A 12,378-nucleotide genomic window follows, 5' to 3' on the forward strand; every position below is an offset into this window, starting at 1 on the left:
CACCTCCAGGGAAGGTACACCCAGGCCGGACACGACAACGGCAGGGGTCAGTCTGACTCTCTTCTCCCAGAAGCTCCTTTGCACGCGCCTTCCCCAGGGCCGGCGCTCACGCCCACGGGGGAACGCGGGAGGGCAGCCCCGGTGTGGGCCGGGCACGCGACGTCCCCGGAGCCCCGGCCGGCGAGGAAGGCCCTCCGCACGGGCAGAGTCCTCCGCGGCCAGGAGCCCTACCTGGTCTCCTCCTGCCGGCCGGCCGGGAGCCCGGGGCTGCAGCCTCGAGCGGACACGGCCTGAGGAGGAAGACGGACAGAGGGCTCACCGGAGCCTTACTGAACTGAGCGGGGAGCGCCGCCCGCTCCGGGCCAGATCGGGAAACGGCCCCGTCCCCGCAGGCGCTCCACCGCCAGCCGCCCGAGGGGGCCGCTCACGCCGTTTCCACTTCGCCCAGTGAGGCCGAGGGCGGCCGCGTCCCGGGGCTCCCTCCGCGGAGGCCGCGCCGACACCCCTACTCGCCCGGGCGGACGCCGCGAGCCTCCACCCGCCGCCCCGCTCCGGGCTTCCCATCTCCTAACGACGCCGAAGCCGGCCGGCGCGCGGGGAATCCTGGGGAGTGTAGTCTTTCTCCTTCCTTCGTGCGGTGCAGGGTCAGAAGTGCCTTAGACCACACTTCCCAGGTCGCTCCGCGCGCCTCCCTCGGCCTCGCGAGAACCCTGTGCCGGAACCCATCCCGTGAGGGTGGACTCCCGCGGGACCTGCCGGGAGTTGTAGTATGGGGCTGGGAATCGCGCCCGCGAGCACCCGGGCTGGGGCGACGGAGAGACTACAAGTCCCAGAGGGTGAGGCGCGACCGCCTGGAGGGCGGGGGGTACGAAAGAGGAACCCGGAGGGCGCCCGGGTGAGTGAGGGGCCGGAGGCGGGGGCGGGCGTGGGCGCGGGCGCGGGCGGCGGGGCGAGGCGGGGCGGGGCGGGGCGGGGGCGCGGACACCCGAGCTGGGCGGGCTGGGCGGCAGGGGGCGCAGCGGCCAGACAGCGGTTGGCGGGGACCCTGGTCCTCCCCGGCGTCGGCCCGCGCCCCTACCCCTCGACCCCTGGCGTCGGGAGCTCGGAGCCCCAGAAACCGGAGGCGGGACCCCTAGCCCGACGCCCGCGGAGGCCGCTTCCCGCGAGGCCGCCGGGTCCTGGGCTGCGCTGACCGCGTCCCCGTGGACCGGTGATCCGGGTTTGTTCCCGTCGTCGTCGCCCGAGCAGTCGGGGCGCAGTCGCGGCGCCAGCTTCCCCACGACGACCGTGCCGCCGTCGCGACAGCGTGACCGACGCGCTCCCGCGGTCCGACGGGGCCGGGCGGTGTGGACGCCGTCCTACCCGACCCCAAGAAGCGCGCCCCGGCAATGCAGTTTCTGCCCCAAAGCCACGTGACCGAGGTCTCGGCCGCCGCGTCCTGCCGAATTCCAGGGGTCAGCCCGCCCGGCCCTTTGTTTCGCGTTTTCCCAGTGTTATTGTCGCGCGCGGAGGGAGGTCGGGGCCTGGGTCTTCTCGGGGTTTTAACCTGGGGAAGCTGGAGGCCCACCGGGTGGTCGGGCGCCCGGATCCTCTCGGGCCCCCCGCGCTGAGGGCCCCCGCAGGGGAGTCTGTGTGCAGCCAGGATCTTAATGGCCACGTTTTCAGAAGCTCCTGGAAGGAAATAAAGTCTGGACTATCCAGAAAGGCTCTTCTCCTGGCGCGTGCACACCCCCGCCCCGCGTATTCCTCCCCAAGGCGGAGCACGCAGATGTGTTGGTGCGTCCGCTGAACCGGGTGGTCCCCCCGCAGCATCGGCCCCAAAGGCACCTCCCAGCCCCTCTTGCATCGCCCGTGCTCTCCAAGGTAAGCTGGTAATTCCTTTGAAGAACGACCTCCAGTCACTATAGCCCTGAGAATTCCCGTCCCCAAGGGAAGGATGCCTTCGAGTGTTTTCCTAGCACGCAGAACCCCACAGATAGGCTCCCGGGGTCCGCATCGCTCTCCGGGGTGCTGAGTCCGCAGAGCCGTGCGCAGCGAGTGTGGGACATATCAACAGACTGGAATGTTTCCTTTACTTCCAATCAGGTGGCTCACAGCATTTACTCTATCCCAGCCGAAATGGGATAGAGACCCATTTTAGACCTAGAAGCAGTTTATGGGTCCGCATTGGCCTTGGCTCCGTTTGCCTGCTAAGAAGGTGACCAGCAGTACCTGCGGCAGGGGTGGCAGTCCAGCGGGCCCTCCTGTGTTGCCCACAGTGGGAGAACTGGAGGATAAGCACGTGTGAAACACATGCTGAGTGAGGAAGACGAGTTGCAGTGAGTGTTTATGTGGTCGCCTAGCCCTGGCCCTGCTCACCCAGCGAGGCTTCCTGATGGAGAGCCTGTTTGTCCTGCCAGCACCTAAGCCCTGTTGACTGACCAAAATAATTCCACCCAGTCACCTTGATGTGTTACTTGTTTAAAATCACAGTGACCTGGAGACATTATTTCTTCACTGAAACCAATTCTAAGGAAAAATAAGAGTTATGAAAGAACATATAGTACAATTTAAATTCTCACCACAGATTCCATTACCTTGTAGAAACTTTTTTACCCAATTATTTAGCTTTTGGCTTCAATAAGATTTTCCAAATAGAAAATGAATTGCATTTATTTAGTTAGTTATTGAGGTGTAATTCACATATAGTGAAATGGGTAGGTCCAGTTTGACTAGTTTTGGCAAATGCATGCAGCTGTGTGACCTACACACTTGTCGTGATAGGAAACGCTTCTGTCACCCCAAAGGCTCCCTGGCGTTGTGGACTGAATGTCTCTTCTCCCCAGAATCCACATGTAGAAGCTCTGAGCCCCCAGGGTGACATGATATTTGGAGGCCTGGACTTTGAAGGGTGATTAGGGTTAGATGAGGTCATGAGGCGGGACCCTATGAAGGGATTAGTGCCTTTATAAGAAGAGGGGGAGGAGGCTGCCTGATGGCGCACTTGGCCTTGGTGGCCTGGGGTTTGCAGGTTTGGATCCCAGGCATGGACTGGTACACTACTCATCAGCCATGCTGTGGAGGCGTCCCACATACAAAATACAGGAAGATAGGCATGGATGACAGCTCAGCAACAGTCTTCCTCACCAAAAAAAAAGAAAAAGAAAAGGAGAGAGAGAGAGCTCTCCCCTCTCCACTCACATGCATCCAAGAAAGGGTGCCACAGCGAGAAGGCCGTCTGCAAGCTGGGAAGGGGCCCTCACCAGACACAGAGTCTCCTCGCACCTTGATCTGGGACTCCAGCTCCCCAGACTGTGAGAAACAAATGTCTGCTGTCTAAGGCGCCTGGTCTGTGGCGATTGGTCAGGACAGCCTCATGAGCCTGTCCAGACCTGTCCCCAGAAGCAGGCGTGGTTCCTGCTCTGCTGCCATTCCTTGGTCCTCCTGGCGCTAGACCTCATTTTGATGGTGCTGGCTGGTGGGTGTTTGTTGGGCTGCCGCTCTGAGGCCCTTGATATTGTGGTCAGCACTCCTGGGGTTGTCCTGCAGTGCACTCACCGCCCGCGGTGGCACCTGGTGGGGTCCTCAGGTCTGGTTTGCAGGACTAAAGGGATGCGCATTCCTGTGCACATTTTCTGAGCGGGCTTTCCTGCTCTGGGAGAACACATAGGAGTGAGGCTGCCCTGGTGGCCTAGTGGGCAGCGCAGTGTTTCATCACGGGTTTGATTTGCATTTCCTCCAGCTTAGTTGTGGAGCGCTTTTCCATCTGCTTGTCACCCATTTGTACCTCTTCTGAAGTGTCTGATCAAGTCCTTTGCCCTTTTTTTCATTACCGAGTTGTAGAAGTTCTTCATATCTTCTGGATACAAGTCTTGTCAGATAGATATATTGTGAATATTATATTCTTTGACTTGCCTATTCATTTTATTAATGGTGTATTTTTTAAAGTTTTTTTCCCCCAGAGATTGGCCCTGAGCTAACATCTGTTGCCAATCTTTTTTTCCCTTCTTCTTCCCAAAGCCCCCCCAGTACGTAGTTGTATATTCTAGTTGCAGGTCCTTCTAGTTGTGCTATGTGGCATGTTGCCTCAGCATGGCCTGATGAGCAGTGCTAGGTCTGCGCCCAGGATCTGAACCGGCAAAACCCTGGGCCGCTGGAGCAGAGTGCGAGAACTTAACCACTAGGCCATGGGGCCAGCCCCAATGGTGTATTTTTTAAATTAACTTTAAAAATTTTGGAGTAGTTTGAGATTTTCAGAAAAGCTGCAAGGATAGCCCAGTTTTCCCTAATGTGAACGTCTGACATGACCACAGCACATTTGTCAAAACTAAGAGACAGCACTGCTACTCGACTGTTACCCGCCCTGCAGACTTCAGATTTGTGCGTTTCCCCAGCGTCGTCTTTCTGCCTCAGATCATGTCCAGAACCCACACTGTGTCGAGGGTCACGTCTCCCTTGTCCGCCCAGGGCTGTGACAGTGTGTCGGGCGCTCCTTTTTTTCACGATCTTGACAGTCTCGAGGAGGACTGCCGGGGCTTTTGTGAATGTCTGTCATCTTGGGTTTGTCTGATGTGCTTTCTCGGGGTTAGACTGGGGTTGTGGGTTTGGGGAAAGACAGCCCCAGAGGTGAGCTGGCCTCTGGTCACATCGTATCAGGTGTCGACCTGGGGCGCCTGGTTCAGGTGGTGTGGCCAGGTGTCTCCTGTGTAGAGGCCCCCTGTCCCGTCCCCCCTGTCCTCTTGGCAGCTGCTCCCTGAGCAGCCCAGCCTTGGGGGGGGGCTCTGGGGGTGGTCTGCCTCCCGCAGGGAAGAGCCGAGTGCTGTTTGGAATTCTGTGGAGAGGGTTCCTCTCCTCCCCTGTGTGTTGACCGACGGGTCACTTACTTGGATCAGGATGGACTCGCCATGTGTGTCGCCTGCTTGGGTTGTGGTGCAGCGCTGTGCTGTCTCCTCTGCTGCTCACGTTGTCCCAGCTTGGCTGTCGGGAGCTCTTTCATGTGCCTCTTGTGCCTGTGACGTGTCCCCACCCTGCTGTCTGTCCAGCACTGCCAGACGCTCCAGGTTCATCGCGTTGTATCCCTGTCTCAGCCCTGGAATCAGCCGTTTCTCCAGGGAGCCCTGGTTTATTTGACTGGAGAATGGCATTTAGAAACCAGGCTCTGGCCCTGGGTGGGCACGCCACTGAGGGGCCGTCACTGCCCATGGTCCTCTCGGGGCGGGGCTACCTAACACATGTATGTATTCATCTTTGTGTCTGTAACCTGCCCACCACCTGCCATCCATTTTCTGGTTTGTCCAACCGCAGTGTACATATAAGGCAGTTTCAGAATTGTTTGCCTGTAACCCCTCACGATAAACAAATTTACAAACGAGAGTATGGTTTTTATGTGTGGTTTCTTTTTATCTTTAGGCTTACAGTTTCTAGTCAAAACACCGTTTTCCAAAGATGCTGAGATCGGCTCCCTTTCCCATCTCCTTCAGTGTCAATGCATCCGTTGGTAACGCAGCTGGATTCAGGAGTCACCGTCTGCGTTCCATCCTAAGATTGCTGGCATTCTGGTTGACATTGGTGTTTTTTGCATACATTAAAGTTTATTCTCTATGAGATATAGTTCTATGGGTGTTGACAAATGCAGAGTCCTGTGTCCACCATAATGATGTATTTTGATCAGAAGTTTTTATTATCGATGAAGTTCAATTTATCAATTGTTTTTCCTTTTTGGTTTATGCTTTCTGTGTCCTATTGAAAAGTCTTTGCCTAACCAGAAGCCATGCAGATGTTCTCCTGTGTTTTCTTCTTGAAGCTTTATAGATTCCGTTGTTGTGTGTAGCTTCATGATTCATCTCTAATTAATTTTTCATATGATGTGAGTTTAGGTTCAGTTTTCATTCCATGTGAGTAGCCAGTTGTCCAGCACCATTTGTTGAAAAACTTTCTTTCCCCCGTTGAATTGCTTTGGCATCTTGTCAAAAATCATTTGACTGGGGGCCTGCCTGGGGCATAGTGGTTAAGTTTGGCACGCTGAGCTTCGGCAGCCCAGGTTTGCAGGTTCAGATCCTGGGTGCGGGCCTACACCACTTGTCAGCCATGCTGTGGCGGTGACCCATATACAAAATAGAGGAAGATTAGCACAGATGTTAGTTCAGGGCAAATCTTCCTCAGCAAAAAAACAAAAAAACAAAAAAAAACAAATCATTTGTGTTTGTCAGGGTTTATTTCTGTATTCTCTATTCTGTTACGTCGATCTGTTTGTCTGTTCATCAATCCACACTGTCTCGTGACTTTACAAGGAGTCTTCAAGTAAGGTAGCGTAAATCCTCCATCTTCATTCTTCTTTTAAAAATTTCTTCGACTATTCTGGGTTCTTTGCATTTTTATATGAATTTTAGAATCAGCTTGTCAATTCCTCAAAAAAAAAAAAAAAAGCCTGCTGTAATTTTGACTGGAACTGTATTAAATATTAGATTGATTTGGGGAGAATTTACATCTTAATAATATTGGGTCCTCTAACCCATTGACATGGATTAACAGATATATCCATTATATATATAATGGTGTATATATAGATATATAGATATGTATATAGATATATATATGTATCACTGTGGTCTATCTTTCCATTATTTGGATCTTGAATTTCTGTCAGCAATGTTTCATGGTTTTCAGTATACAGGTCTGACACATTTTTTATTAAAATTTATCCCCACAAACAAATTATGTTTTTGAATGCCATTGGAAATGATATTTAAGTTTCATTATCCAGTCATCTGTTGCTAGTATATAGAAATAACAATTAATTTTGTACATTGACTTTATATTCTCGGAACATTGCTCAATTCACTTATAAATTGAGGTGGCTTTTTTTGTAGAATTGTTAGGATTTTCCATGTCAACAAGCATGCTGTCTACAGAGGCAGTTCGCTTCCTCCTTGTACCCTTTCTGGTTTTTGTTTGTTTTCTCTCCTTACTGCACTTGCTGAACCTACAGGACAATGTTGAATGGAAGTGATAAAATTTGACTTTTTCAGTCTTCAGGGGGAAATGTTTAATATTTCACTATTAATTTGATGTTAGCTGTAGGTTATTTTGTAGATGTCTTTTGTCAGGTTGAGAGTGTTTACTTCTATTTTTCGTTTGCTGAGAGTTTTTATCATGAAGGAGCCTGAAATTTTGCCACATGCTTGTTTGCAGCTGTTGAAATGGTCATGTGCCTTTTTCCTCCTTTGGTCTCTTGAGGTGTGGGTAGCAGCAATGGGTTTTTGCATGTGAAGCCCATCTGTGTTCCTGGAAGGAATGCGTTGGTCATATTCTGTCACCTTTTTAATATTTTACTGCATGCAGTTTGTGAATATTTTGTTAAGAGTGTTTGGGTCTCTGTTCATGAGGGATATTAGTCTGTATTTTTTTCCTTGTAACATCCTTGTTTGGATTTCTATCAGGGTTAGACTGGCCTATCTTTGAGTCTTGCTTGCTGGCCTTGTAAACGAGTTGGGACGTGTTCCCTCCTCCTTTATTTTCTGAAAGACTTTGTGTGATGTTGATATTGCTTCTTCCTCAGGTGTTGGATAGACTTCACCAGTGAAGCTGTCTGGGTTCGTCCTTTCTTTGTGGGAAGTTTTTAAATTATGAATTCAATTTCTTCCACAAATATAAAGCTATTTAGATTTCCTGCTTCATCTTGTGCCTTTTTTTTCTTCTCCCCAAAGCCCCCCAGTACATAGTTGTATATCCCAGTTGTGAGTGCCTCTGGTTGTGCTGTGTGGGATGCCGCCTCAGCATGGCCTGATGAGCGGTGCCATGTCCGTGCCCAGGATCCGAACCCGCGAAACCCTGGGCCACGGAAGCAGAGTGCGTGAACTTAACCACTCGCCACGGGGCCAGCCCCCATCTTGTGTCATTTTTGTAATTTGTATCTTTAAATAAACTTGACCATTTCACTTAAGTTGTTGAATTTGTTGGCATAAGGTTGTTTATAATATTGCCTGATTATCCTGCCATGTTGTAGGATTTGTGGTGATATCTCCTCTTTCATTTCTGATACAGATAATTTGCGTTGACATTTTTTTCTTGATTATTCTTGTTAGAGGTTTATCAATTTTATTAATCTTTTCAAAGATTCAACTTTTGACTTTGCTTATTTTCTGTAATTTTTATCCATTTTTTATTTCATTCATTTCCACTCTCATTTTTATTATTTACTTTCGTCTACCTAATCTGAGTTTAATTTACTCTTCTTTTTCTATCTTTTTTTTTTTTTTTTTGAGGAAGATTAGCCCTGAGCTAACTACTGCCAATCCTCCTCTTTTTGCTGAGGAACACTGGCCCTGAGCTAACATCCATGTCCATCTTCCTCTACTTTATACATGGGACGCCTACCACAGCATGGCTTTTGCCAAGCGTTGCCATATCTGCACCCGGGATCTGAACCGGCAAACCTTGGGCCGCCAAGGAGCAGAACGTGCGAACTTAACCGCTGCACCACCAGGCTGGCCCCTTTTTCTATCTTTTTAAGATGAAAGTATAGATGAATGATTTTACACTTGTCTTCTTTCCTTCTTTTTTTTTTGGTGAGGAAGATTGTCCCTGAGCTAACATTTGTGCCATGCTTCCTCTATTTTGTATGTGGGATGCTGCCATAGCGTCGCTTGATGAGCATGACTAGGTCTGTACCCGGGTTCTGAACCAGCAAACCCTGGGCCGCCAAAGTGGAGTGTGTGCGCTTAACCACTGAGCCAGCCCTTGTCTTCTTTTCTTGTATAGGCATTTAAAACTATAAATTTCCTTCTACGCATGGCTTTAGCTTCTTACACAAAATGTGATATATTGTACTTCGTTATCTTTCTGTTAAAAATATTTCAAAATTTCCTTTGTTCGATCCATGAGTTATTTAGAAGTCTGTTGTTTAATTTCAAAAGATTTGGAGGTTTTCTAAATAGCCTTTGTTATTGATTTCTAGTATAATTCCTTTGTAGCCAGAGAACATACTCTTGATTTGATCCTTTGAAATTCATTGATGTTTGTTTTATGGTCTATCTTAGTGAATGCTCTGTTTGCAGTTAAGAATGTGTATTCCATTGTTGTTGAGTGTCATGTTCTGTAATTGTCAGTTGAGTTGAGTTGGTCAATAATATTGCCCCAATATTTTATATTCTTATCAATTTTTTGGTCTACTTGTTCAATCACTTATTGAAAGAGGGATATTAAAGTCTCCAACCATGACTGTGGATTTGTCTTTTTCCTTTTAGTTCTGTCAACTTATTCTTCCTGTATTCGAAAGCCTTTTATTAAGTGCATACATATTTAAGAATGATTTATCTTCTTGATGAATTTACTCTGTTATCGTTGCAAAAAGTCCCTCTATTACGTAAAGCAGTACTCTTCTTGAAGTCTGCTTTTTCTGAGGTCAGCATGTCTGCACAAGTGTTCTCATACTCAGTGTTTTTACGGACTGTCTTTTCCATCCTGTGCTTTTAGTCTATCTGTGTCTTTCTACTTAAAGCTTTTTTCTTATAAGGAGTATATCATTGGGTCTTGCTTTTTATCCAGTCTGACAATCTCTACTTTTTAAAAAAGGCACTCTATAGGCATTATATAATTTTGTTTTTCCCAGATTTTTTTTATTGTGGTAAAATATACGTAACATAAAATTTACCATTTTAAGTGTATAGTCTGTGGCATTAAGTATATTTACATCGTTGTGCGACACTCACCACTATCCATCTCCAGATCTTTTTGATCCTCCCAAACTGAAGCTCTGTCCCCATTAAACACTAACTTCCCACCCCCTGGCACCCAGCATCCTACTTTCTTTCTCTATGAATTTGACTCCTCTAGGGACCTCATATAAGTGGAATCATATGATATTTGTCCTTTTGTGACTGACCTCTTTCACTCAGCATAATGTCCTCAGTGTTCATCCATCTTGTAGCATGTGTCAGAATTCCCTTCCTTTTTAAGGCTTAATAATATTCTCTTGTAGGTGTAGACCGCATTTTGTTTATCCATTCATTGGTTGATGAACACTTGGGTAGCTTCCACCTTTTTGGGTTTTGTGAATAATGCTGCTATGAACATAGGTGAACAAATATCTTTGAGACCCTGTTTTCAGTTCTTTTTGGAAATATGTGCACAAATGGAATTGCTGGGTCATATGGTAGTTTTGTGTTAAATATTTTGAGAAACCACCATTCCGTTTTCTCCAGTGGCTGCACCATTTGACATCCCCACCAGCAGTAGACAAGGGCTCCAACTTCTCACATCCTCCCAACACCTGCTCTTTCTGTTTTTCATAATAGCCATCCTCAGGGGCGTGAAGTGGTATATGTCTATTTCCCTAATGATTAGTGATGCTCATCTCTACTTTTTAATTGGGATATTTAGTCCAATTACATTTAGCGCAGTTATTGGAGTATTCGGGTTTAGATCTACCATCTTGATGTTTGATTTCTATTTTTTCCATCTGTTTCTTTGTTCATCCTTTCTCCTCCTTTTTTAGGTGAATCAAAGATTTTTTAAATTTCATTGTATCTCCTCTACTGACTTTTCAGTTCTGCCTTTTTGTGGTTTTTTTAGTGCTTCCTCTAGAGATTAAATGTGCGTGTTTACCTTTTCATGGTCTACCTTAGAAAACATCCTTGTACTTCACAAACAGCGTGAGAACCTTGCACAGCAGGTCCCAGTGACCGTTTCCCACTCTTGGCGCTCTTGTCGGTGTATATGTTACTTCTGCAGATGCTAGAAAATTCTTCCACACACTGTTATCATTTTTACTTTAGTTAGTAGACTTTTAAAATAGTTAAAGGTGTATTATATTTATTTATTAAGTCTTGGATGCCTTTGTGTTAAATTGAGGATTTCTGTAGAACTGTACTGTACTTGGCCGCCTGTGTTAAACATATTAGTTGAATGTTGTAAAACGAGCAATGTGCATCGGCTCCAGTTGAAGAACCCTCACATGCCAGTTTAGTGCGGTGGGAAGTCGAGGCTGTGGACCCAGGGGCCTGAACCAGTCCTCACCTGCCGCGTACTCACTGTGGGGTCTGTGCAACGCTGTTTCCTCTTTAAAACGGGTTGCTAATAGGCGTTGCCAGGAGGGTGAAATGAATTACTGTGTGTACGTGGCTCAGAGTGGTGCTTGGCGCACAGTCAGGGCTATGTAAGTGCTATTCGGGCTGCCGCTTGGCAGTGAGCAAGTCCACATCCTCTGGAGAGCCAGGAGCTCAGCAGATGGAGACTTCTTGAGCCCCTCAGACCAACGTGGGCATGAAAGGCCAGCTCTACCTCAGATACAGTCTGTACGACGAAGCTCTAAGGCCATGAAATTACATTTCTAGGAGAATAAATCTCAGAAGATTACGAATTTGATCATTCTTTGGGGAGCGCTTTAAAGATGAAAGGGCCTACTAAAATAATGCTAAGGGTAACTTAGTGGCTTAAATCTATCTTTTTGCAATTAGATTCACCTTCTTCACCATGAAGTGTGTTTAATGCATCCTTGATTTGCTTTTCTGAGGCCCACACAGAGACTGTCTCATCTGTCAGTTAAACGTCTGACCCCTTCCCCGTGAGCGAGACTCTGGGACTTGTTCCCTCAAGTGCTCGTTGCCGGCAAGAATGCTGCTCTCAGGAAGCTTCTGTGCCCGCCGAAGTTGCTTTGGTTTCTGAAAACAAAAAGCCATGCAGGGGCTGCCCAGTGGCCTAGCGGTTAAGTTCGCGTGCTCCGCTTCAGTGGCCCAGGGTTCGTCAGTTCAGATCCCAGGCACAGACCCACATACCACTTGGCAAGCCATGCTGTGGCAGGCGTCCCACGTATAAAGTAGAGGAAGATGGGCACGGATGTTAGCTCACGGCCAGTCTTCCTCAGCAAAAATAGGAGCATTGGCAGTAGTTAGCTCAGGGCTAATCTTCCTCAAAAAAATAAAAATTAAAAAAAAAAAGAGAAACAATGACCAAAACTTTTCCAAGTTTGGTGAAAGACATAAATTTATAGAATTAAGAAGCTCAGTGAATCCCAAACAGGATAAATATAAAACCACACCTAGACACATCATTTTCAAATTACTGAAAACTAAGGATTAATTTTAAAAATCTTGAAAGCAGCCCGAGAAAAACAACAGATTACATATAGCACATAATTGCAAAGACTGTGAACTTATCATCAGAAATGATGGAGGCCAGAGGCAAGTGGAACTGCATCCTTAGGATGCTGAAAGAAAAAATTGTTACTGAATTCTGCACCCTCCAAGAGTGAGCAGTAAATAAAATATTTTCAGAAAAAGGAAAACTGATAGCATTTGTTGCCATCAAATGTGTGCTACCAGAAATGCTGAAAGAGAGTGATGACAGAGTGAAACTGAGCTCTTGTGAATGAGTGAACATCAAAAGTGGCAAATATCTGAG

General features: G+C 47.7%; 1 protein-coding gene across 13 annotated transcripts in view; it reads left to right on the top strand.

The window, feature by feature from the left end:
• The first annotated feature begins 791 nt into the window (after positions 1-791).
• Positions 792-12,378, top strand: part of C5H1orf159 (chromosome 5 C1orf159 homolog) — a 29,144-nt gene continuing 17,557 nt past the window's right edge. For 3 of the 13 annotated variants that reach the window (XM_046660775.1, XM_046660771.1, XM_046660785.1), the window contains exon 1: positions 1,465-1,863. Coding sequence is in view for 2 of the 13 variants with exons in the window: in XM_046660782.1 (XP_046516738.1) it covers positions 1,389-1,454; positions 1,666-1,863 (264 nt within the window). In the remaining 11 variants the exon portion in view is untranslated. The other 10 variants (XM_046660777.1, XM_046660784.1, XM_046660776.1 and 7 more) reach the window with 8 other exon arrangements.

This window comes from Equus quagga, chromosome 5 (assembly GCF_021613505.1).
Source record: "Equus quagga isolate Etosha38 chromosome 5, UCLA_HA_Equagga_1.0, whole genome shotgun sequence".
Lineage (NCBI taxonomy): Eukaryota > Metazoa > Chordata > Mammalia > Perissodactyla > Equidae > Equus > Equus quagga.